This window comes from Syngnathoides biaculeatus, chromosome 2 (assembly GCF_019802595.1).
Source record: "Syngnathoides biaculeatus isolate LvHL_M chromosome 2, ASM1980259v1, whole genome shotgun sequence".
Lineage (NCBI taxonomy): Eukaryota > Metazoa > Chordata > Actinopteri > Syngnathiformes > Syngnathidae > Syngnathoides > Syngnathoides biaculeatus.
Window position 1 is genome coordinate 3,768,890 of NC_084641.1, and position 27,464 is coordinate 3,796,353.

The 27,464-nt window shown below is 44.3% G+C and overlaps 1 protein-coding gene across 2 annotated transcripts in view; it reads left to right on the plus strand.

Annotated features, from left to right (window-relative positions):
* LOC133504655 (IQ motif and SEC7 domain-containing protein 1-like) overlaps positions 1 to 27,464 on the plus strand; it is a 64,150-nt gene that overhangs the window by 27,327 nt on the left and 9,359 nt on the right. The window contains exons 1-10 of one of the 2 annotated variants that reach the window (XM_061827148.1): positions 2,644 to 2,832; positions 19,325 to 19,442; positions 20,838 to 21,005; positions 21,066 to 21,239; positions 21,317 to 21,412; positions 22,417 to 23,003; positions 24,846 to 25,700; positions 26,723 to 26,881; positions 26,961 to 27,083; positions 27,149 to 27,315. In XM_061827148.1, coding sequence (XP_061683132.1) covers positions 21,072 to 21,239; positions 21,317 to 21,412; positions 22,417 to 23,003; positions 24,846 to 25,700; positions 26,723 to 26,881; positions 26,961 to 27,083; positions 27,149 to 27,315 — 2,155 coding nt within the window. In that variant the 5' untranslated portion in view covers positions 2,644 to 2,832; positions 19,325 to 19,442; positions 20,838 to 21,005; positions 21,066 to 21,071. Of the gene's footprint in view, positions 1 to 2,643; positions 2,833 to 19,324; positions 19,443 to 20,837; positions 21,006 to 21,065; positions 21,240 to 21,316; positions 21,413 to 22,416; positions 23,004 to 24,845; positions 25,701 to 26,722; positions 26,882 to 26,960; positions 27,084 to 27,148; positions 27,316 to 27,464 lie in introns of those variants that run through there. The other variant, XM_061827140.1, reaches the window with a different exon arrangement.

The window sequence follows — 27,464 nt, forward strand, 5'->3', positions numbered from 1 at the left end:
CTTTTACGCGGGTGGGGGGCATCTGCGCATTCCAGTCGCCTCTAACACGAGTCGCTCCACAATGTTGCGCGTGGACAGCTGACATTTCTTGGCATCTCCCGGGATCTGCTCGGAGGGCATCAGAAGATTCTTGCCTCCGTTTGTGAACGCGAACTTCCGAGTGCCGATTCCTGGCATGTTTTGCATTTCAGGCATCTGCCAGCTTTGCCTTCCATTTTGTCTGCGTTCCTCTGGATCTTGGTCCCCCTTACACAGGTATGACCCGTTGTCCTAATCAACCAACAAACTGATGGATGAATAGTTTTTAAATCATAAGTTAGTAAAAATTGTTTTATTTGCTTGAATATTGCTAATGCTAAAAAAAAACTTGCAACATCTACACATAATTTTAAGTGAAGATCATTTTAAATGTTGGTATTTTTGTTAGAATCATGGAAAGTGCCACATATGATCTGCTTTTTGCGGGCCACATAAGACGATGTGGTGGGTCAGAGGACAGGCTGTCATATATATATACACACAGAAAAAATAAATCCACACGATTGTCTTAAAAATGAATGTAAAATGCATGAAAAATTCAACTTACCATAATGCATAGCCGTTCTGCGTTAAACTCTGCCTCGATGTGCTCGTGCACCTACGTCACCGAAATCACGTGACAAGCCATATTGCCAGTCAAACAAACCATTGTTCAGTGCTAAGTCCGTTGAGACGAAACGACAATATGTCTGTTAGCACGATACCTAGAGTTTTGTCCGATAGTGTCAAACATTTAGAAGGTGATAATAAACGAAGGTACGTGGAATAACAAGAGACACTTGGCATAGAGGATCCATATTTAATGCCGAAGTCGATGTTTTCGCCGATAAGAAAGTGGACTATACGACTTGATTGGCTTCCGCTTGTCTTGGACAACTGGATCTACACATGTAATCATTGAGATTTACACAGAAAAGTTCAAAAGTGTATAAAAGTCTGGACGCATACAAATACTCCATTGCTGGATCTGTTCTCAGTCAGGAATAAATCCCACATAGTGATGGACCCACTCAGATTTTTTCAATACAAATACCAATATTTAAATATATGACCCCTGATTTTACACAAACTCGCATTCATTAACTATGATTGGGAAAAACATTTAGGACAGGGAGTAGTCTCCTCCGGACACGTAAGTGTATTGCGGCCACACACACACACACACACACCTCTAAACCTCTCTACGACAGACGGGTTTATTTTTTTTTTTTTTTTCAAAATACGCATTGTTCTCAAATGAGTCAACTTGGCATTATAAATACTTCTTGGTAATTTGAAATTAAGAATAATTCCTACCTGAAGTGAAGCGATGGCTCCACAGGTGTGTGTGTATTTTGGTTGGGCACCATCCATCATGTGTAATTGCCGAAAACCATCGATCTGTTCTGGTCTTTTCAGATGGTATTCCATAGAATGATCTCTTTGAATACCTGTCTTGTCTGTTGTGACAACCAACAGCACAACAGGTCTCGGGCAATTTGAAAAATCTGCTCTGGTTCAGCAGCTCCCACAGTGCAGAGCAGCTCTGTTTGACCGGCAATATGGCGCCGTGAAAACGGTGACGTCAGGTGCATGACCCGTATTTCGTTTAGTCTTCCTTTCGTGGTCGCCAAAAGCGGGATGTTTTCACCCACTTTCACTGCAGCCTCTCCAAAAAGTTTGCTGCAAATGTCCTTTGTTGCAGGCAAAAATCAAATCAAACCCCAATAGTAGAGAGCCTCTTAGCTCTTGCAATGCTATCCACGACCAGGAATAATGCTTTTATCGTGGAGATATGTGTTCAAGTGGTGGGCTTCAATTTCTGTCTGTCCTTCATGTTTCTGTTTTCTTCTTCCAAAATATTCTAAGCGCTTTTCTTTCGAGGCTGGGTGCTTTGTCTCCCTCGCAGTTTTTTGTTGGTTTCATTGCTTCAATTAGCAAGTCGGTCACCGCATATTACAAAGAGTGGGTGTAGGGCTTGTGAATCACCTGTTGCGATGAACCACTAACACAGATGGGAATATTGGTTTTTTTCTGTTAAATGGAGCTTTATTTTTGCAGGCAGTCTGTACGGTGGCTCTGTTGTCTCATCGTTGTCTTGTTTACCCTCTCCAAATAAACTAACCACTGAACTGTTTCTGGTTCATTTAACGAGGGCTAGCTTGTATTGCAGCTGGAAGAGAAAGACGCGCTAAAGACCCAAGCAGTGAAATGAGGCGAGGGCGGAAGTGGTTGTTTTTCAAAATAAGAGACCCGTGGGGGGGGGGGGCGACAATTTCATCATTTATTATTCATTCTTTGCGGCCCGGATAAAAAATGGTCTACAGACCGGTACCGGTCCAGGGCCCGGTGGTTGGGCATCACTAGCGTGGCGGACAGTAGAAAAATGAAAATCAGACACGTGGCTGGCTGGCTGTCAGCAATGCAAGCATGTTGCGTGTCAGGGGCTGATGGGATGGGAGCGGGGGCTTCAGGGAGGGCGAGTCGGAGGAGGTGAAGGGAGTAGGGAAGGGAATGAGGAAGAGAAGACGCATCAAACTGGAAGGAAGAGAGAGAGAGAGAGAGAGAGAGAGAGAGAGAGAGAGAGAGAGAAGGGACAGCATAGGAGTTGGGGGTGTGGCCGAGCGACAGACAAAGCAAGGAACATAAAGAGAGGGAGCGACAGAGAGAAAAAGAGTGTGCGTGTGAGAGAGAGAGAGAGAGAGAGAGAGAGAGAGAGAGAGAGAGAAGGGCAAAGGGAGATGTGAGAGTAAGAGGAGGAGACACAAATACAGGTGTGTGCGTGTGGAAAGTGTCTCCATTGTCTACACGGAGGTAAGACGCTGCTCAGCATCTCTTTGTGTTTGTGTGCGCGTGCGTGCGTGTCAAGCCCTTCTGCGGGGTCTGACATTGCACCAAGTGGGTGCGCTTGTACATATGCGCGTGTGCAGGTGAGCGCGTATCTAATTAGCGTTTACTTACACGTGTGCGCGTGAGTGTCATCAGCGTGTATATTTTAAGTGTGCGTGTATTTATGCTCGTGTACGCGTGAGTGTGCACGCTAGGGTGAGCGCACGTGCGAGTCAGGGCGTGTGTGCATTACAGAATAGCGGAGGTCACCGCACAATACTGATGATATATTGTAGTAATGGATGTGTTGGAATGGAAGTCCCCTGTGGAAAAAAAATGCTTTCGGCAAAGCAAGCTACTGCAAATGCATTTGTAGTTATTGTTTTTATTTGCATATTCACATATCACTCCACCAAAGTTTGCTACTTCAGCTCACAGATGTTGAATGATAAATTTGCTAGTGCTGTTAACAAACATGAAATGCTAACATTGGTGCTGCTCCTAACGATGCAGCTAGCTTTCAATTAGTATTTTATCATTTTGCTTGCTATCTTTGTGTCTGGTGATGGATGTTTGGATAAGGGTTGTATGATTACGGCTCCCAGTTGCTAACTTTGCTAATGCTGCTAATAATGTAAAATGCTAACAATGTCAAATGCTAACTTTTCTACTGTAGATAAATGATGACTAATTGTAACTTTGTGATGTCAAATGAAGTCAAATGCTAATTCTTCTGCTAATGATAACAGATATCACCTACTACCTTAGCCACTACTGGTCATAGACATCAAATTATATCTTAGCTGCTGCAGTGTAAGCATGGCTAACTTTTTATTTGTGTTTTGACATTTTGTTGTCACCGTGAAAAAGGATAAAATAAGGCTACCAAAGTGAAGCGACGCACGAAGACACTCAAGTGCACTCCACTCAATAATTGATGCAGCACGCAGCTGACGTGTATTGGCTATTTTTAGAACGTTAGCATAACTGAATGAGAGCATTTTTTTTTTTGTGAATTAATTTCTCATCGCTCAACAACATCTTTTTTCTGATTAACTGCAACTCAAATTGCAAATTGACTGCCAAGCACTATATACAATGCTGCAAATACAGTACTACTAAATGTTGCTTTTACTGTTGCTCATATGACTCACTGTGCAAGAACAGTAAACCCTCCCTATATTGCGGTTCACTTATTGTGGATTCAGTTCATCACAGAGTTGTCTAATACATATGTAGTTACCTTTTTTGGCTTTATTATTTTAATGTGACACCAGTGACTCACATGACATCAAATATTCTGTGCCATATAAGAAATCTTACTGATCCATCTAAACTCATAGTTTTGCTAAATCACCAAATTACTTGAGAATGTGAAATACATGCTCGAAAAGCCAGTGTTTAAAACACAAGCTTTGTTCAGTTTTACGAACTAAATCCACAAACACAAATCTTAGCCCAAAGGAGAGCTGATGCACACATGCTTAACAATATTGACAGGAACAGATGCAAGTAAAGAGCAATGTTTAGCTTAATTTTCTACAAACAACAGCACTGTAGTTAATAACATCACAGTCAGTGTCGGGAACGGTGCAAGTGGTTAAACCAGGAAATCACCCGTTCACACCATGTTGCCGTGGGGTGTGGTTCACCCCACTCAAGCAGATAGGCCTTGCATTTAGTTGTCTGGGTTTGGTGACTGTGAACGTCACAGTCACCAGACCCAATATGCATGTGCTAATGTAAAGTGTGTGGATGGTGACCAAAAGTGTCAAAATGAAATAACTATTAAAGTCAGTTCATACCAGCTGCACTGGCAGATTTTTCAAATTTATTTTCGAGGAAAAAATGTTTGTTTTTTTTTTTTTTAATTGAAAAAACTCTGCCAGAGGAACTTGTATGCAATTAAAGTAAGATGTTTTCACTTGATGAAAGATGCTTAAATTTATAGGTTTTAGATACCAAAAAAAAGGATTTGGGATTTTTGCATTGAACAAGAAAGAAAACCTTTTTTCCCCATCGCCATCTAATTTGGGAGGAGCATGTAGTCAAACCCTGGTGGTGCTGAACACTTGATCATATGAGCACATCCGATAATGGCAAGATGTCGGTAGATGCCACTCCTTCACTTTTTGGATGGCGCCAATAATGCTGTAGCTGTTTGGAAGGTGCATTGATTTGAGTGCGGAATTGCTGACTGTGCGCATCTCGGCTGACAGCTCGACTGTGCTCCTCTGGCACGCCGATCGGCACCTTTTATTGGTGCTTTGATTCAGAGAGAGATAGCTTTTGATATATGATATTCAGCCTTTTGATTTATGGGGGAGGGGTGTTACCCTCCCTCAAGAGAAGTCTTCCTCATTTATGACATCCTCCTTCGAAAAACGCACGGAAGCAACATAAAACAATGACCTTCACGCGTCATGTATTTAAAACAACTACATCGTATTGCCTTAAGTCTGCTTTAGCTCTGTGGTAACAAACAATGCAATATGCCATAGGCAGGCTAATATACAGTAGTAGTACAGTATAGCATTGCTGTTGTAACCTTAAAGGAATGGCTATTTGAACACAAACAGGGAAACAACTCATCTAGACCGACACAGCAGTACTCTCAGGCGTTCAGTATATTATTTATTCCACTGTGAAATATTTACATTAAGACTATATTCCAGCTTACTGGGTGACTTAAAGTAGTTTTGAAACTCTTCTTCATTTGGATCTTGCTGTATTTTACTGCCGCTTGATGGCCAAGTTGTACACAAGCTGTTTAAACGGAGACTTTGTATAAATGGCCACAGTTATTCAACATTTAGGAAAATACATTAATCTTTATAATTTAAGTGTGCTAAACATCAAGTAATTTTGCATGTGGAGGATGTGTAGAACCTTATTGTTAGGCAGTGTAATTTACGTAGTTTGCGCATCAGTGACGTTCACAGTAACCACAGCCAAACAACTAAATATACCGCCAACCATTGAGAAAGTGGAATTGTATTTTCCATCTATCCATTTTCTTTGCCGCTTATCCTGAAAAGGGTCACAGGGAGTGCTGGAGCATATCCCAGCTGTCAACAGGCAGGAGGCAGGGTACACCCTGAAGTGGTTGCCAGCCAATTGCAGGGCACATGGAGACAGAAAACAGTTGCACTCACAATCACACCTTGGGGCAATTTAGAATGTCCAATTATTGTTGGACGTTTTTGGGATGTGGGAGGAAACCAGAGCGCCCGGTGAAAACCCACGCAGGCACGGGAAGAACATGCAAACTCCACACAGGCGGGTCCGGGATCGAACCCGGGTCCTCAGAACTGTGAGGCCAGCTGCCGCGAAATTGTATTAATGTAAAAAAAAAAAAGTAAAGGAGAAAAAGTCATACAAATGTTCAATTTGCAAGTAGTTTCATGAGTACACTAAAATGACTTCATTTATGTCATGTTTTTATTTTGTGTTGATTTGTATATTATTGTTAATGGAGCCTTTTGCTTCTTGTGCTTCACGAGTGACACTTTTTGTGCAGTTGATGGAAGATTGCGTGTGTGTGTGTGTGTGTGTGTGTGTGTGGTGTGTGTGTGTGTGTGTGGTGTGTGTGTGTGTGTGTGTGTGTGTGTGTGCACATAGTTAGACATTTGTGTGCTTTCATTACAGTTGAGTACCGACACACAAGCACACACAAATGAGTGCACTGTTAGCAATACGCCACTACTTTATCTGTGTGTTTTTTGCATGGCATTTAGTCGTGAAAGATGCTATGGAGCAATTTCTCAGTCAGGAGCATAATAAATAATGATGACAAATAATCAAATGAAATAAAAATGATGTGCTGTCAAATGATGCCTGCTCAAGTATGCCTGGGCCTGGTTATAATAGTATGGGTTTTTTGTTATTTATTTATTTTAATAAAGGACAGTACAATAGAATATATTTTACTTCTAAAAAAAAATGACAAACATTTTTGACATGTTTTTTTTTTGTCATGATGGGAACTAATTTTATTATTTTGTCATTTGACATACGACTTCAACTCAGTTATTATGGCGGCGCTGCATACTGTTTCCTTGTATTTTGTTGTTGTTTGTTTTGTTTACGACCTTGAGACTTTTCTTATGACAGTTTCGCCTAGTCGAGGAGTCTCGATAGGCCTGTCACACTTGCATCGCATTCAAAGAGCGTAGGGAACGGATTTAACTTAACCAAAGGTGCGATTTCGAGGAGTCGTCGTGGAGTAAAACTTTTAAAAAGCTGAATGAACATCAGCTGCAGCGTCCAGTCAATTATACACTGCAGATCACTGAACATGGCGCAGACCAGTCGGAACGCGTGCCAATCAAAATGCGCAGAGACCTATGCTAAAAGTTATATACACATGATGAAGGACACGCCGCTGGCTTCTTTCACCACACATGGACACACACAAACATGCAGACGTACGAACAAGAAAATCATGCAATCTCAAACATACCCACAAACACACACAGATACAAACACTCATAGATACACATGCGACCACAATAACACACAAGGCACACAAACACCCACTGACAGACATACAAACAAACACACACAAAGTCAGCGTGACACATGGAGACAAACACACACCTGAAGTACACGTGCACAAAAACACACACACAAGCAGGCAGACATTCACATACATCCCCCTCATGGGGCCTCTCCAGGTCAGAGGTCATTCCAGGCCTCAAGAGGCTCAGGATGCTGACTCGTGTTGCATTCAGGAATGTTAGTTTTTTCCCCTCTCTCCTTCTTTCCTCCCTCCTCATTTCCTTCCCTTCTCTTTTCCTCCCACCTTTGCAGCCTCCTCATCCCTTGTGTGTCCTTCGTTTCTCTTACGCCTCCCGATTTCTGCACCTTACTGTCACCCTTTTGGTCATCTCCTCTTTTCTTCCATATTTTGCACCTCTCCTCTTTTTTTCCTCAACAATCCATCCCCCACAATCCCAGAATTCAACTTTGGCCGTGAGAGGGAAAGAAAGGACGATAGAAAAGTGGAGACGGCGAGAAAGAGAGAAAGAGAGAGAGAGAGAGAGAGAGAGAGAGAGGGCGGTAAGGATGGACGTTGCTTGGCTGCAGTTGCCATGCAACGCAATGGGGAGGGACAGAAGGGAGGAGGGTTGGTCGCAGGAGTCAAATGAAGGGTTGTTATGGCGATGTAGGCTTCCTGCTGTCAATCTGTGTGTGTGTGTGTGTGTGGGTGTGTGTGTGTGTGTGTGTGTGTGTGTGTGTGTGTGTGTGTGTGTGTGTGGTGTGTGTGGTGTGTGTGTGTGTGTGTGTGTGTGTGTGTGTGTGTGTGTGTGTGGGTGTGTGTGTGGGTGTGTGGGTTAGGGTTAGGTTAGGGTTAGGGTTAGGGTAACCGTTGGCATATTCTCCTCGTGCTGGCGTGGCTTTTTTGCAAATATTTCGGCTTCTTCCCACCTCCCAAAAACGTATTTTCTTGTCGCAACTGGCTGGGCTTCACCTCACCAGCGACCTTTTTGTCATCCTTAAAAAAATGATTTGATTTGACAAAATACGTCAAACGTGCACGTGGAGATGTATGTGCTGCAGACTCTCCTGTACTTCCAGTCACAATACAGGTGAAACTTAGCTCCTCCTTTGCACTTTTTATAGCTGTGTCATTTCAACATACTTCCTTGACACCGATGGCTGTGCTTATTTCTTATGAAGACAAGTCTATGACACTTTTTCATTTTTAGACTGCGATATGACTCGTTTAACCGATAACGAGGATAGGGTCTACACCCAAAAAAAGCCACAAAGTTAATTTATGGAACCACAAATAAGAGAAAAGCAAGACTAATCAGTGTTATGAAATGTACTACAGTTTTGGAATTTACCACATATTAGTTCTTGACACAAATAATGAACTGATAACTAAATAAGATGAAGTGTAAATATACAATAAAAAGGTATTTGTTCCATTATGTTTTCAACACGGAAAACGTGATACCATGTTGGCGCAGTTTCACTTCTTAAGACAAAGCAGATAAATGTTCCACAAAATGTACAAAATTCAAAAGATGAAAATGTTCAAAAGTCAAATATTCTTTTTTTTCTTCAAAGGTTTAACTATGAGTTGAACCTTTAAAAAAAAATCTCGGACACTAATTAGTTACACCACCAGGTGGCGCTTGGAAATCTTACTTGGAAAAATATGTCACGTTTGTACTTTGCAAAAATGCCACATGACCAAAGAGCACTAATGCAAGTGCCAACTTTCGAAAGAGGGACCAAAAAAACAAAAAATCTGAGCTTTTGTGGCAATTTTTCATCGATAACCACACATTTTCTTCCGCTAATGTCGTATATTCCAATTGATCCATTTTGCAATTATACTACATCGTGTGGTTCCGTGTAATTAATTGGCTACTCCCCGATCACTGACAACAATCTGGAATTCATGATGAGGACGACGAGGAGGATGTGGAGGAGAGGAAGGCGCGCATCTTTCCGCCTCCTCCTCTCCCTCCTTCCTCCTCCTCCCCTCCCTCGTCATCCTCCGCTCGCTCGCTCGCTCGCTCGGCGCAGCACTGGCGCTGACGAGCAAGGCACAGCACAACAATGTGGTGCATCAACTGCGCGTCGGACAAAACGCCCGCTATTCCGCACAACAAGCTCCTGTACTGGTAAGACGCCGTCGTGCTGTCACGAGCTGTGTTGGGCGCGCGCGATCGAGGGCCGACGGCGCCCTTTCGGCCTCGCCTCGGCGCACTGGCAGGCGCGTGCGTGCGCGCCCTTCGCGTGCGTGTCACACTTGACCGGTGACGAGCTGACTGACGTGCGCACGGCAGCCGTGCACGCTCGGGCTCTCTCGCCATCTTTGAGCGTCTCTCGACCTTCTTGCTGGTTGGCCTGCAAACTCATCATGACTGCTCGAGTCAGACGTCTTTTGCTTTTGCAATTCCAAGTTTCGACGTGTAATCGAACTATTTTACTGGGTTCGCACCGCACGTCAATAGTGTGATGTGATAACATACAAAGGTGTACGAAATAAGCGTAAATAAGCGCAAGTTCACGCGCAAATTTGCTTCTTCGCCAAGTCGCTCTTCCGACTCCGGCCGCAAATGTGCACGACACTGCGTCACCGGCGACCTCCTGGAGTCGTTGAGCAGTAAGATGGTGGTCAAAATGACGGTCACTATCGCAGGGAACTTTTCATTAACTCTGGCTACCGATACCGAGAATTGAACTTTCACCTCGAGTTGTACTTCGATCGCGCAAGGCGTGAATTCTCGTCATTGGCCCTCACGGGTGACCGAAGATGAAGTTTGAAGGCCATCCCCGTTTTGAAACCCTCATTTGAAACTGTAAACCGGTTTTTGAAACCCTGATTCATAACCCTAATCGTGTTATGAAACCCTTATTTCAAATTAAAAGTCTCTTAAAACCCTAACTTGAAACCTTAATCCTGTTCTCATACCATAAAACTCTTAAAACCCTAATTTGAAACGCTCACCTTGTTTTGAAACCCTGCTTTTAAACTCTCACCTCGTTTTGAAACTCTTCCCCTACTTTGAAACCCTCATTTGAATCTATGTATGTATTTATTTTGGTCATTTTTAATGAGGGTTTCCAAGCAGGATTAAGGTTTCAAATTAGGCTTTTGAAACAGGGTCAAGGTTTCAAAACTAGGGTTAGGGATTCAGATTGGGGTTTTGGCTCTTTTGTCAGTCGTCACCAAAAAAAACGAAATGATGCAATTGCTTTGTATTGTTTTCACCTGGCACCTTTCTGTCTTCAGAAATCTTCTTTTTTAAAATATAAAATCAGACTCTCTCGGATTGTTGTTTTGATCGTATGGCTCAGGGTGCTCGTATTAATTTGGAACAATGTTCATGGGAACTATTTGAACCATTGGTAGTGTGTACATTGACAGCTAATAATGTATGCAAATGATATTTTCGGAGCCAATCAGGTATTTACCAAGTCCATGGGATCATACTGTGTGCTCTCACACAAACACAAGTTGCGCCAATTTAAAAAATTGATCAGTATGTATATTTTGTTACATTTAGCATTTTTGGTTTTCGAAAATACATCTTTCGTAATAAGAGATGGGACCAAGTCATCGTTTTGGAAGTCACGAGTCAGTCTCGAGTCTTTGCCCTCCCCTTTGGAGTCAAATCCCAAGTTGAGGCTGGCAAGTCCCGAATCAAGTCCAAGTCCTGTTTCAAAATGTGGGACTCGCAACTTGACTTTGAGTCTAAAAATTGTGCAGTTATGACTTACCTGCGATTTGAAGTCAAGAAACGCAAGTCCCGAGTCAAATTAGAAGCCCCAGACTTGAGTTTCAAAGACAAGGACTTGGGACTGGAAGTTTAGTACAAAGGTTTGGATTTACGACTTAAATGCGACTTGAAATTGAGACTGGCTCAAGTCTTGGGTCAAAGTCGCTTGTCTAATTTCAAACACTTGCCTGTTTTCGACTTGTGAATTGATGAATTGACTCAAAACTTGGATGTCAGGACTCCAGACTTGTGACTTGCAAAAGCAATGACAACAGTTTTGACATGAATATTTTTCCAGACCATAGACAGTTACAAGGTCAACTTTTCCTAGTCTTATCTTAAGAAAAGTTGGGCTTTATGTGGTTCGGGTAGGGTTGGCATATTCCTAGCTGCGTTGAGTGCAGTGAGCTGATGAAATGAAAGTTGTGTTTCATGCATACAAGAAGCATGTGGCGCTTGTCCATATACTAAAACTGCTCTCACATCCCCAAGAAGAGCTACCATGCCATCCCGTTGCTGTGGATCTGTGAGGATAATGTGCAGGGTGGGGAAAGAAAAAATGAGAGAAAGGTGGAGGACTGGCATGGTGGGCGTTCACGAAGACACTCGAGTCACGCCGCCTGTTTGGGAAGCGCCGTTGAAGCCGTTGAGTCAGCAGTGAGCCTGTTGCCTAGCAACCACCATGTGGATTCCAGCCCCGATCCCAGCTGGCGCTTTTCTTGGATGGACTCGGCTCGTGGTGGCGTGGACGCTACAAACAGGAATGATCAGTCGTACAGAATTTGAATATTAACTACTCTGTTATAGACTTTTGTGGAAAACGTGCATTAGGTTGATTAAAGATAAACCTGTCCGATGTTTATAAAAACATCACTGCCACTTTTTGGGACAGACTGAAGCCGCCAGAGTGGCGTGGGTATCAATAAACAAGCAGGATTAATCCTGTGCTGATATTTTAATCTGGGAATATGTATTTGTGGTTGTTAATGAATGAAGCAATGGAGCCAAAATACAGTGTGTATACTGTACTATACTGGCGTGCAAACAGGAGTTACTAATAATAACAATAATAGTTATGTATGACACTTATTATGCATGTCTTTTCACTCGAAGACGCTTCCACGATTTCACGGATGGATGTATTTATTTGCACCGGGTGGTGGTAAGCCACGTGTGTAGCCACAGCTGCCCCTCAGGGGGCTTTGACAGAAACGTGGCTGCCATTCTGTGCCCGCGGCCCCTCCGTCAAATATCCAAACACATCTGTAAGTAGGCAATGCAGTTTTGTTGTCTTGCCCTGGGTTAGGAACACTCAGAGAGCGATTCTACCATCCTGTCAAAAATCTTTTTTTTTTTTCATTTGTGGCCAGTTAAAGATGAGTGATGCGTCCTCCGTGATGGCTGATGAGTTTCAGCTGTTTGACTGACAGCACTACATGAATGTTTTGCTGTTGTGCATCAACGTGACCCTTGATTAAATCCTCCGTCATAACGTCTCCGCCCAGAAAGGACCCCCAAGTCCCGCTTACTGCTGCCGTCTTCAATCACTTTCTGATTTCTGTCATTACCTTTAAATAACCTTTTAATCGTTTTAAACGTTTCACTTTCAGCTTCAGTTTTGCCTGCTGACAGAAGAATCTGGAATGTCCCGTGTCATCCTTTTGCCACGTTGGCATCAAGTTAGAAACAGCATACAAAGTTCTGTTTGGAACATCATGTCGACTGCATTCTATTTTCTTAAGACGGTGCCATCATGCCGTCATGGTGGTACAAATGTGCCCATTAGATCTATTAGATCGCATCATGCCTTTTTAGTCATGTTTGGTGACATCATGCCCATTTAGTCAAAGCGGTAGAATCTCGCTCTTTAGTCACAGTGGTACAGCCGGGCCATTTTTAGTAATCACCATCATCTTACAAGACAAAAACAACATCTGTCACTGTCCCCTCACTCCACTTTTGCTTTCCATCCGCGTTGCTTGGAATGATGCGGCAAAATGCTAACGACGCTTCATTATGCACTATCTGAGAATATGCATGTTCGTGTGTGCGCGCACCCGCACAACGGAGGATTGTGGGTGGATGATGGAGGATTGTTACGTCAGATCCCAGATACACGATGACCAGTTTTGCTGCAGCGTGGGGAGAACTCTCTGTGTGTATGTGTGTGTGTTTTGTATTCTGCAGTATTTTGTGGTCTTCAAACACCCCCACAAAGCAGGTGCTCAGTGTGTGTGCGTCTGTTAGATGAGCAAGGATAGTGACAAAGCAGAAAGATATTCAAAGTGGAGTAGTACGCCATTACAGACAAACCTGTTGTGTTTGTTTTCATGTGTTGTCATGTGTGCTTTCTGATTGATGGAAGGATCTAAGATCGGGGGGCAAACTTTTTGGCTCGGGTGCCACATTGACGTTAGGCAGATGCGTACATATGAAAAATAAATAGCAACAAAAAAATGCATGATACAGTTAATACGTAGATTTACTTATGGTGGGAAATGTGATGTTTTGTTGATCACTGTTTTTTTTTGTTTTGTTTTGTTTTGTTTTGTTTTGTTTTTTTTGCCAGTGCATCAAAGTCTGGCGTTGGTTTTGTTGCGGCAATTCTCAGAACAGCAGCTGCCAAGTGGGAGGAGTATCACTGACCAACCCCCCCCCCCCCAAAACAAATTGTGGAACTGTACCCATTACTTGCTAATGTACCTTATACACGTTACATCAACACAACCCAATAACTTAAATATTAGTGTTAAAGGAGGAACTTAGTGCAGAATTGACTTGACAACACAGTACTGTAAGTACCTAAACATAGACAAGCGCAGTAATTCCCAATATACACTTCTCTAAAGACTGTTAACTGATAGATAGATAGATAGATAGATAGATAGATAGATAGATAGATAGATAGATAGATAGATATAGATAGATAGATAGATAGATAGATAGATAGATAGATAGATAGATAGATAGATAGATAGATAGATATAGATAGATAGATAGATAGATAGATAGATAGATAGATAGATAGATAGATAGATAGATAGATAGATAGATAGATAGATAGATAGATAGATAGATAGATAGATAGATAGATGAAGGCAACTGTGTATGTGTGTGTGAAACGTTTACGAAAACGGGATAGTAAGTGGGGGATTGACATTGGAGGTATACAAACACACACACACCATTGCTCTCTCCAACATAATTTTGATGTGAAGGGCAAGAAAAAAATGGGATGTTTACGGGACTGTTTAACTCGTAAACATCTGGGTGATTGAAGGCAGGGAGAAGCCCTTACTCATGAGACGTCAGGCGTGGACGGCGCTAAACCAGGTCAAAGGACGGACTACAATAAGGTTGAAAGTTCTAACTTTTCATTGTAAATATTTAAGGTAAATATTGTAAATCCTTAAGGCGGCACAGTGGTGCGTCTGGTTAGGGCGTTGCCCTCACAGTTCTGATGACCGGGGTTCAAATCCCGGCCCCGCCTGTATGGAGTTTGCATGTTCTCCCTGAGCCTGCGTGAGTGAGGACTCCAGTTTCCTCCCGCATCCCAAAAACATGCATTATTTTGAGACCCTAAATCGCCCCTAGGTGTGATTGTGAGTGCGAATGGTTGTTTGTCTCTATGTGCCCTGCGATTGTCTGGCAACCAGTTCGGGGTGAACCCCGCCTCCTGCCCGAAGATAGCAGTACTCCAGTACTCCCACAAAACTTCTGAGGAAAAGCAGCTCAGAAAATGGTTGAATGAATGGATGGATTGTAAATCCTTTAGTGAGACACTTCTTAACATCCATGAGCAATTTATGGCAGCACACGTCGGGATGACCTACAATGCATTGCGCACTAACATGCTAGCAAAACAGCATTATGTGTAATTAAAAAAGTGACAACAAAAATGCACTTTTTACAAAGAAAGATCAAAATAGTGTGGCTATAGTGAAATTGAGCATTTGTTTATACTTTTATGGTGTTTCATCACTACTGTGTACTACAGATTCAACCTGCCAATCAAAGTTTCCACCAAATTCGTATACTCATTCCGTTTTAGTCAGGGTGGTACGTGTTATCAAATGTATTCAGTGACCTTTCTATCATCTTGCCCATTTAATCACTCTTGTACCATCATGTATGTTCAGTCATGTTGGTACTCGTGTATTTCGTCAAGTTGTTACGATGATGTCAATTTAGTCAATTCATGTCCTTTTAGGAATGCTGGTCCAACCTTGCTCATTTAGTCCCATCGGTCCACTCGTGCTCCTTTAGCCATATTCCTGCAACCATGTCTGTTTCGTCACGTCTGTACAATCAGTCAATCATATGTCAGACAGTCCCCTTTGGTGGGAGACAATCTGGCGAGTTGCCTACCGGTCTCTACCTCGTGTCTCGTTGCGACTGTTTTTAGCTCCTAGCTTGGTGGAGGATGACTGAAGGCGCTAAACGTGTTGGGCGGTGCTTGAAATCTCGTCACTTTGTGTCATCACACTCTTGCTGCATAAATTTTGTATCTCTGAAAATCACACACTCGCCTGGGGCAAGATGCTTGTGGACGTGCGTGTGTGCGGGTGGACACAAGAGATGTTTGCTGACTAAATTTTCTTTTATCCTGTTTCGTTTCTAGATGACTACATTGTCCTGGATTGTTACAACAACTTGTATGTTTAGACAGTTAAAGACAAAATTGTACTTGTTGTTTAAAAAAAAAGCACGTACACTGTCTCCTTCCTTTTCAACAATCCGTGTCCCTTCCTCTGCATCCCGACTCCCGCTGGTTCTTCTCTGCACACCTTATTCCACACCTCCTACTTTGTCTCCGCCTCTTTCACGCTTCCAGAACCCAGCAGCCAATGATGCGGTGGCAGGTGGGGGCCTGGCGACGGTCCCGCCCGCAACAGACGACAGGGAAGATTTATTTATAGCACAGAGCAAAGAGCCGCCTGGTCAAATGTAAAACAAAACGTGAAGAAAACAAATAAGGATTTTCACTGTACTCACAAACGTTACAATAACAACAATAATGTTAAAGATGCATATATATTTTTCAATTACGTGTGTGAGTGTGTGTAGTGTAGTTGTAATGAACAAGCAGAACCTCCCTGATCATCACTAGAACCTGCTGTAGAACCTCTAGAAGCCTCTAAATACGCGGGTATATTTTCGCGATCTTGTAGTGGAATTCTGGAACCTATTTAATCACCATTAGCAACTGCTGTAGAACATTCTAATCCAGACCTCGAGAGCTTCTAGGACCTTCTTAATGGACTTGTTCAATACCTTGCCACTCAGCACCTTTCATCACGAGGGCCTTTGTGGAAAGGGTCAATGACCTCTGCTCCCTGGGAGTCCACATCGAAGAGAAGCTGAACTGAAATAAGAACACTGTACAAGTGGCTCAGAAAGCACGAGAAAAAAAAAGTCCACTTTGAGAATCCTCGGGAAGAACAACATCAGCCAGATGCCCTGCTTGTGCCTTTTTACTGCTCCGCCATGGATAGCACCGGACCCAGGCCACTCCCTCTTTGTGCTACTGCCATCAGGCAGACGATATAGGACCATTAAAATCAGGACAAATAGACTATCCATCCATCCATTTTCTTTGCCGCTTATCCTCACGAGAGTCACGGAAAGTGCTGGAGGCTATCCCAGCTGTCAATGGGCTGGAGGCAGGGTGCACCCTGAACTGGTTGCCAGCCAATCGCAGGGCACATGGAGACAGACAACAGTCACAATCACACCTAGGGGCAATTTAAAGTGTCCAAATAATGTTGCATGTTTTTGGGATGTGGGAGGAAACCGGAGTGCCCGAAGGAAACCCACGGAGGCACGGGGAAAACATGCAAACTCCACACAGGCGGGTCCGGGATTGAACCGGGAACCTCAGAACTGTGAGGCCGATGCTTTACCAGCTGGTCCACCGTGCTACCACACATCAACTAAGAAACGCTTAAGTTTTTATATCTTTATTATTAGTTAGTCTACACCTTATTTTTTCCTTGGACTTGTTGCAATGACAAATAAATCAGAATCTGAATCTTGTCATGCAATTCTCGAACCTCCCATGTTCACAACCTTGGAGTGGAATTCTGAGACTTCCTTGATCAATCACCACTAACACCTGCTGTCAAACATCATTCTAATCTAGGTCCTCAGATCCTCTCGGACCTTCTTGAGTCCCATGTTCAGAACCTTGTAGTGGACTGCTAAGGCCTCTTTGATCACCACTAGAACCTGCTGTAGAACACATAGATCCAAAGAACCTCTAGAACCATCTCAATGCCTATGTTTAAGATCTTGTAGTGAACAATCAGAACATTCTTGTTAACCACTAGAACCTGCAATAGAATTGGTCAGTGGTCAATTTTGAGGAACATTAGGAACTTTATGGAGAACCAGTGAAGGCTTGAGAGGGGATGATGCCAGGCTTTTGACTGTGTGAGACTCAGGCAGCAAGAGTTCTGGAGATAACGCAGCCCCCGTGCAGGACATTTTGTCAAGCGATTTCCGAGGCTTGAGGTCATTGCGGAAGCAAAGAAGAACTTAGTCTGCTACGTGACAGCTGAAGTTAGGGAAGCTTGCTATTACCTTACTTAAGCACAGGAAACCATAGGCACAAAGTCTTGTTGTGCAACCTCCTCGTTTATTGTTCAAACTCGCACAATGTTAGCCTAGCACCACTTCTACCCTCACACACCCTTGCAGGCCACACACGCAACAACAGTTTATCGTAAGAACACAGGAGGGAGGAGTGCTTCTGTGGACCATCTGCAGGGAGGGAAAGCGGAAGAAGACCTCCGGGTCCGATGCCATTTGGTTTGCGCACACACACACACACACACACACACTCGCTGCGCTAACAAAGTGGTGGCTCACTGACACACATTCGCCAGAGTCCCCGTTGTGTCAGAATGTAGAGCGTGGCGAGCCCACCGGGCACACGAGCAGGGGGCTCGCTGGTATGTTTATTGATATGTATAACTTTATGCATAATATACATAATACTTCAAAGAACCTATTGTATGAGTTTTTTTTTTTTTTTGTAAAATTCCTTGTGTGCGTTCGACATACTGTACTTGGCAAATAAAGAGCATTCTGATTCTAAGTAACAAGAGAGGCCACTTTCAACTGCCGTGGTCGACAATCCCCGCATTGCATCACGTGATCTACGCATTGCCCCACGCAGCACGTCTGCATAGCCGATTTAGCCACATACTGTGATGACGTACTCACCGTTCCTCAGCTTCAGATACCACCAACACCACCGCCTTCTATATATATTTTTTTTCTTTTTTTTTCCCCAGCATAATGAAATGTATCATCTGGTCATTTAGGTTTATTTTTTCAAGCAGACCCAGTTCCACAGTTGCCATTGTTGCTTCAATCGTTGTTCCGGAAAGGAAAGCAAAAACAGCTACCAGAAACGACCAAAATGTGCTAAGGAAACCCCACGCTGTGTCGTCCTAGCCAATACCAGTCGTAGAACACACCCCTCACTTGAAGAAGAACTGCATCTTATTTTCAAAACTCCACGCGTGGGTTGAGCTGGAGTATAAAGGCAAACTACCCGCAGTAGAGCCGCTGTCGTATCAGCGCGGTTGCCAGACGCACAAGTGTAAAGAGGCCTTTAGGATTCTTCAACAAACCCAGCAGACGTTTTCACACATGTGATTTCATAAACATCAGACAATTTACAGTCTTCAATTGACCCATCATCTTTATAAAGAATTCAACTTTACAATTTTGGAAATAAAGACTAATTTTCATTGGGCATCAAAATCAATTTGTCTTCTGTGAACTTAATGTACCTGATTTTATAAAGATCAAAACGGTGGACTGATGTACATCAAAGACAATTTACAGGCCTAGTCTAGTCTACAGCTATAGTCGTCCACTATGGTCGTCAATCACACTGTTGCTGGATGTCATAATGTTGGCATTGTCGACATATTATGTATGCTTGTGTCACACTGTAAAAATGTGTTTGAGGTCATGTGAAAGACACAAGGAGACACACACGCGCAGTGCAGACACCCCCATACTGCTCAGCATTAGTCAACACTGTGTGTGTGTCCTTGTGCGCGTTTGTGTGTGCGTGAGCTTGGCAGCGCCCACGTTTGCTTCTGTTCCATCTTCACGGGTTTCTTTGATGATGATGATGATGATGATAAGGACACACTAACGATGGCAACTCTTGAGCTGCTCGTGTTCCATTAAGTGCACCTGTGTTTTGTCCTCAGCGTGGAAGGTGAGCCACGGTGTACAGAGGCGCTCCCTTTTCCAGATTCATTGTTCGGTCACCCTTACGCCTCCAGTACCAGCACCTCCAGTGGGCCCCTGGGAGCCTCCCACACACAGGTAGTACACACACACGCCAATTAGCAACACATTGATTTTTAATATTTTGGCTCCATTTGTCAACCTTTACTTCTTCATCGTAAAACTAACTCCTTGAGACACATCATGGTGGAAGGCTTTTTGTGTCACAATGCTCTTAGGAGCTCAGTAGTCTGGGGCTTTATGCCCCTGGGACAATGATAAATGGGTCCTAGGTGAGGGACCAGGCAAAGTACAGCTCAGAAGACTTCGGTGATGAATAAAAACACAGGAAACAATTTTCCATTCAGTGTGGCCCCCCTCTGGAGCCAGTTCCGGAAGCGGAGGTCGAAAGCGACTGTCTGGTGGCCGGGGCTGCCCCCATGAGCCCCGGGCAGGGAAATTGCAAAAGGGTAACATGGGTCCCCCTTTCCACGAGCTCACCACCTGTGGGAGGGGCCATATGGAATGGGTTCAGTGTAAACTGGGTGGTGAACGAAGACGAGGACCTTGGTGGTCCAATCCCTGGCTACACAAGCTGGCTCTCGGGGCATTAACTGTCACTTCCCGGGCAAGGAAGGAGCGTGAGATGATGTGTGAGGTCAAGGAGTTCCCACTAGATAGTCGGGCTCACCTTCACACACCACTTGGGCTTTGGTACCATTCCTCTCGAGAGGGGTTTGACTCTCTTCCACTCTGGAGTTGCACAAGGTGAAAGGTGTTGAGCAGTTACGGGTATATTTATTGCCCCCATATTGCTCGGCGCTTGTACATTGGGGTTCACCCCGGTGGACAAGAGAATAGCCTCCCTCCCCCTTCGGGTTGGGGGACAGGATTTGACAGTTGTTTGTGCCTGTGCACCAAACAGCAGTTCAGCGAATACCCACCCATTTGGGAATACTTGGAGGGAATGCTGGAGAGCGCTTCCGTTGGGGAGTCCATCTTTGGAACATTTACTACTGTAGCAAGTGTATCGGGCCCTTCTCTGTGAAATTGAATTGTAACGGAGGTGAAGAAAAGGAAACATGCAGACCTCACGGCTCATGAACGCGACCCTTGACTCACCTCCATAACATTGTTCTACCAGCTGGACATCATTAGCAACCCCCCCACCTCACCCCATGCACCAGTCCAGTAAGTTTGGATAAACTAGAACATTCTTCATATATTTTCAAGCTTTTTTAGTTACGTTTATTTGTACTGTAGTGGGTGTTTTGGGCCACGAAAAAGGTTTATATGTTTAGCCCTTTATCACGAAAAAATCTCAGATGCTACAATTTAACAGACAATTGTCTGGAACTGACCCCTCCCACCCCCAATTAGTCATTTAAATCGAGGTTACACTACACTTGGGTATTTACACGTAAGATTTTAGCTAGGCATATAATTTCTCAGGAAGGTGTCAAGACTAATCAGGCAGGTGTTTTTAAAAAACAGGACAGTTCACCCATCTCTACACCCAGCGCGGCAAGCTTGGCGTGGGCACAGCGGAGTCGCCAGCAGCCTGCCAGTCTGGCACTACGTAAGCAAGAGGAGGAGGAGAGCAAACGCTGCAAGGCCCTTTCTGACAGCTATGAGCTCTCCACGGACCTCCAGGACAAGAAGGTGACACACCTTTGGGTCCAGTCCGTTGGAAAGGCTTCTGATCGTCCACTCTGTGCTCAGGTGGAGATGCTGGAGAGGAAGTACGGCGGCCAGTTTGTGTCTCGGCGGGCAGCCAAGACCATTCAGACGGCGTTCCGGCAGTACCGTATGAACAAGAACTTCCAGAGACTCCGTAGCTCAGCCTCGGAGAGCCGGATGACGCGTCGCATCATTTTGTCCAACATGAGGATGCAGGTAGATGCACACATCAGTGCAAACACACAAATGTGCACACATTTATATGTTCCATCATCCTGCTGTATGTGTACCAGTACTCCTTTGACGAGCGTCAGCCACAGGGTCAAGGCTATTCAGGTCCGCAGGGTTCCGAAGACACAGGAGAAATTGACGACTCTTTCTCCAAGCAGGTACCAAATGCTAGCTTGTTAGCATTTGAAGGTCATATCTTTGTTTTTTTTCATAATATTTGACATCCTTTGATTGTATTTGGGTTAAGGCTTGGGTTGAAAATGCCCAGAAATAAATTTTTAAAGCTATTCTAGATGGTCTTCTAATTAATATGCAATATGTAAAAAAAACGTTGCTGTGATTAAAAATTTCTTTGGCTGTTGGCGAACGGCAATACCTTGGTAGTAAAGCCAGGCATTCATAGTGACCGAGCATTTACTTCGTTTGATGTAGGGATAGTTGTACACCGATTTTGAAACAGAATTCACCAAGCGTTGGATTGTTGGCTCACTACTCACAAGTCACAACCTCACAGAGGAAGTCATATGAGTGTAGTAAAAAAAGAGAGGATATTTTGAGAAGCGGATGTCATCGGCTCATGGCGTACATTTTGGCGACCTGAGTTCCATTCAACACTGAAAGTACCTTTTTAAAACACAAACCTGATGTGCCATAGTTCCTGCTATCTTGTTACCATAGAACAACTGGCATGTTATTGTTTTATCAATTGATCAATATCAATTGATATCGCGTAGAATCTTTCTCGAATGTATCTAGCTCCCTTAGTGCATTTTATAGTCATTTGGTGTCTTACTAGATGTTAGCATACTTTATGCTAGCATGTTAGCATTTCACCAATTTTCATCTTAAATAATACCCGATTCCCGCACAAGATGATCCTTATCAAGGTGCCTTAGAGCTGATTGTAGTCAGGTTAGTATCTTGCTAAATGTTAGCATCTAAACAGCTAGCATACTAGCATTTTATGAATTCTCATTTTAAATGGTACCAGACTACAGGGCTAATTGATCTGATTTAGGCCCTTTTTCTTTATAGAATAGATTCCTATCTGCTTCGTTAGCATACAAAGTCTTAGCAAGTAAGCACTTATGGTAGCATACAAATACAGTTGGTAATGTTGACTGTGTGTGTGCCTGGTTGTGTATGTACCTGCACACGTCAGGTCAAGTCACTGGCAGATTCAATGGACGACTCACTCACCTGCCAATCGGGTCGAGAGGACTCCCAGGAGGCGGGAGGAGAAGGAGAGGAGGAAGAGGAAGGGGACGAGGAAGAAGAAGAAGAGGAGGAGGAAGAGGAAGAGGAGGAGGAGGAGGAGGAGGAGGAGGAAGACTACAGGGAAGGCTCTTGGGGTGGGACCTCGACGTCCTCGCGTCGTGTGGTGGGCCAGGTGGGTCGAGTCGGGCGGGGGGCCTCTGGCGCCGCCATGCACGAGGACAGCACGGCCACCTCATTTAGCGATGTTACACTCTACATGGACGACGGCTGCCTCCCGGCCTCGCCCATCTCCCGCCCCCCCTCCTCGCCGCTGTCTTGCCCTGCCTCCAGCTCCGACACAGAGTATTGGGGAGGCGCTAGCGGAAGAGAGGACAGCAGAGAAACAGAACGAGGTGGCAACGCCAGCCGGAGGAGCAGCACCCCTTGCACTGAATGTCGGGGGGAGTACCGAGGGAGGGCTGCCGCAGGAGGACACTTGCCTGTCTTAACCATAGAACCGCCCAGTGACAGCTCCGTCGACATGAGTGACAGGTCAGTCGAGAGACACAATCATAGAAGAGTGTAAGGATTGAGGAAGAGAAAGTAAATGTAGGGAGTAACATTTTAAAAAAAAAAGTTGTCAGAAAAAGGAATCCATAAGTACAATACATACAGTGAAGAAAATAAGTATGTGAACACCCTGCTATATTATAAGTTCTCCCATGTAGAAATCATGGAGGGCTCTTGAATTTTCATCGTTGGTGCATGTCCACTGTGAGAGAGATAATCTAAAAAGAAAAATCCAGAAATCACAATGTACAATTTCTTTGTGCGATACAGCTGCAAATAAGTATTTGAACACCTGAGAAAAACAATATTGATAATTTGTACAGTAGCCTTTGTTTGCAATTACAGATGTCAAACATTTCCTGTAGTTGTTCACCAGGTTTGCACACACTTCAGGAGGGATTTTTACCCACTCCTCCACACAGTTCTTCTCGAGATCAGACAGGTTTCTGGGCTATCGCTAAGAAACACAGAGTTTCAGCTCCCTCCAAAGATTTTGTATTGGGTTTAGGTCTGGGCCAATGCCAGAACCTTAATATGCCTCTTATTGAGCCACTCCTTGGTTTTCCTAGCTGTGTGCTTTGGGTCATTGTCATGTTGAAAGACCCAGCCACGACCCGTCTTCAATGATCTGACTGAGGGAAAGAGGTTGTTCCCCAAAATCTCACAATACATGGTCACAGTCATCCTCTCCTTAATACAGTGCAGTCGTCGTGCCCCATGTGCAGAAAAACACTCCCAAAGCATGATGCTACCACCCCCATGCTTCACTGTAGGGATGGTGTTCTTGGGATGGAACTCATCATTTGTCTTCCTCCAAACATGTTTCGGGGAATTATACCCAAAAAGTTTCATTTTGGTCTCATCTTCCCACAAAACCTTCTCCCATGACTCCTCTGTATCGTCCAAATGGTCATTGGCAAACTTAAGGCGGGCCTTGACATGTGCTGGTTTAAGCAGGGGGACGTTTCGTGGCATGCATAATTTCAAACCATGGTGTCTTAGTGTATTACCAACAGTCACCTTTGAAACAGTGGTCCCAGCTCTTTTCAGGTTTTCAGGTTCAGGTTCAGGTTTTTTCTTTTTCTTTTCAGGGCCAAGTCCTGTCGTGTGGTCCTTGTCTGATTCCTCACCTTTCGAAAGTTCATTGAGACCCCACGAGGTGTTATCTTGCATGGGGCTCTACTCCGATTGAGATTGACAGTCATGTTTAGCTTCTTCCATTTTCTAATGATTGCTCCAACAGTGGACCTTTTTTCTCCAAGCTGCTTAAAAGTTTCGCCAAAGCCGTTTCCACCCATGTGGATTTGTACAATTTCGTCTGGTGTCTTTGGACAGCTCTTTGGTCTTGGCCACTTTACAAGTTTGAGTCTTACTGGTTGTATGGGGTGGACAGGTGTCTTTATGCAGCTAACGACCTCACACAGGTGCATCTGATTCAGGATAATACATAGAGTGGAGGTGGACTTTTCAAGGCGTACTAACAGGTCTTTGAGGGTCAGAGTTCTAGCTGATAGACAGGTGTTCAAATACTTATTTGCAGCTGTAATACACAAATAAATCGTTAAAAAAATCATACATTGTGATTTCTGGATTTTTCTTTTTAGATTATCTCTCTCACAGTGGACATGTACCTACGATGAAAATTTCAGACCCCTCCATGATTTCTAAGTGGGAGAACTTGCAATATAGCCGGTGTTGAAATACTTCTTTTCTTCACCGTATACCTAAAACATTTATTTAAGTACAGTAATGAAGTATTTGTACTTCGTTACTTCCCACCACTGACTTAAAATCTGAAATCCTACAAATTGTGGTCATCTTCAGGTCCGAGCGAGGCTCCATCGGGCGTTTGATCTACGAGCAGGAGCCACCCAGGGTGGAGAGAGCGGCAGGAGAAGAAAGTCGAGGTGGTGGACATGGTGAGAGCGGAGAAGAAGACCACGGAGGTGGCGGGGCAGCAAGTAGCGAGGCCGACACACCGCAGGGAACTATCAAACACAAACCAAACGGCCGCTCAGTGGTGATGGCTCAGGGACAGACTCGTAGCTCCACCCCCTTGCCCATGCCCTCAGCTCGTACCCTGCCATCCCACGGACTGTCTCACCCACTTCAGCACACACACCCTCACCCGTCACCCATCCCCCATCTGCCCACCGTCTTGCACCACCACCCACAATACAACCATTTGGCGTACGTGCACCACAGCGGGGCCACGTATGTTCCGCATTTTGCCCAGCAACATTACCACCACCTGCATCACCACCACCACCTCCCCTACACCTGCCCGGAACCCACCTCTTCGCCACTGCCCTCGCCTATTCCACCACTCTCCCCTATGCCACCGCCGCTCACACCCTCGCCAATGTCGTCTTCCACGGACGTCAATCAGCACCTGCACCACCTGCCACACCTACACCACCCCTTGCACCACCACCTCCTGTGCTCGGATGGCGACAACGAGAGCGTCAACTCCACTACCACCAACTCCAATGACGACACCACCGTCAACAACGGCAGCTCTGGCTCATCGTCACGCGACAGTCTCCGCGAGCCTACATCGGCGGCGCACGGCAAGCAGACGTATCAGCGCGAGAGCCGCCACAGCTGGGACTCCCCCGCCTTCAATAACGATGTGGTCCAGCGCCGACACTATCGAATTGGACTCAACCTCTTCAACAAGTGAGGAGATAGAATGCCTGTGCTTTATGGTCTTTAAAGACTACATTGTCTTTAAAAACTACAGTATCTTAGATGAATATGAACGTAGAATATTCTCATGAAGATGTAGTGGTCCACTCATCTGACTTTGGCGTGGCCAGTGTTGGTTTGATTCCCACTCAAGTGATGGTATCAATATGTGTCCTGTGACTGACTGGTGACCAGTTCAGGGTGCAGTCCACCTTTTGCTTAAAATAGGCTGAGATAGGCTCCAGCTCTCCAGCGACCCTTGTGAGGATGATCGGTTTGGAAAATGGATGGACAACAGTGTTTTAGATATTAATATAAATTAATCATGTACATTGGTATCTTTGAAAAGGAAATTGGCTTTGATGTTTACAGATACCCATGCCTTAATCTTAGTCTTTGAAGAATACATTTTCTTTGTTTACGAAAATCACAATCACATTAGGTTGATTGAAGACTAAATTGTCTTTGGATTACTTTTGGTTTATTAAGTTCTTGGAAGACTAAACACTCTTTGATGGTTATGAAAGCATTTGCTAGGCTCAAAGAAGAATAAATATTTTTGTTTATGAAAACCTAAATTTGTGAGCTACATTGAAGCCTGAACTGCCTGAACCAAAAACATGTTAATTATGTTCTTAGATGACTTTTTTTTTTATGATAACAGAAACACACCTACACAAGGTTCATTGCAGACTAAATTGTCAAAGATGTTTACAAAAATACAATAAATAATATATATAGATTTGTTGAAGATTAAATATATGATTATGAAAACACATACTTGCATTTCTTGGAACGGTAAAATACTTTTTAATCATTACCAAATCACAAGTATGTTAGGTTCAATGAAAATTTAATTATCTTTGTTTTTGGTTTGTTAATTCTCCAATTCTCATGTCTTGCTTTTTTTTTTTTTTTTTTTTGGCCAAGGGCTCCGCTGTCCCACATATTAGAAAAGGGCAAAGAGGCTTGACAGGAACACAGTCATGACAGTTGTTTGTTTTGGTTGTCAGGAAGCCCGAGAAGGGAATCCAGTACCTGATCGAGAGGGGCTTTGTTTCGGACACACCAGTGGGCATCGCGAGATTCATCTTGGAGCGGAAAGGTCTGAGCCGGCAGATGATTGGCGAGTTTCTGGGCAGCCGTCAGCAGTTCAACAAGGATGTGTTAGAGTGAGAGCTGCATTTTGCCACCGCTTCTGTCATCACGACGCGGTGCACTGATTAGCTCCTGTGCGTTTCTCGTCTTCAGTTGTGTCCTGGACGAGATGGACTTCTCTGGGATGGACCTGGATGATGCCCTAAGAAAATTCCAAGCTCAGATCAAGGTTCAGGGTGAAGCTCAGCGGGTAGAGCGGCTGGTGGAGGCTTTCAGGTCGGTCCGCGTCCTTGGATGGGATGTGACACAGTTCGCCTGATGGTTTTGCTCTCGTCCTGCAGTCAACGCTACTGTGTGTGCAACCCAGTGCTGATAAGGCAGTTCCAAAATCCAGATACCATCTTTATCCTGGCCTTCGCCATCATTCTCCTCAACACGGACATGTACAGTCCCAACGTGAAGCCCGAGAGGAAGATGAAACTGGAGGACTTTATCAAGAACCTGCGAGGCCAGTTGATCTTCATGTTGTCTCTCATTGAACGTGTAGAGGCTACTGTCACGACCACTGTCAAGCTAAATTAGCTCTTTTGTCGTGTATTGGATACTCATGACAACCATCACACTCATATGCAGGCAATCACTGCAAAGAAGTCCGGG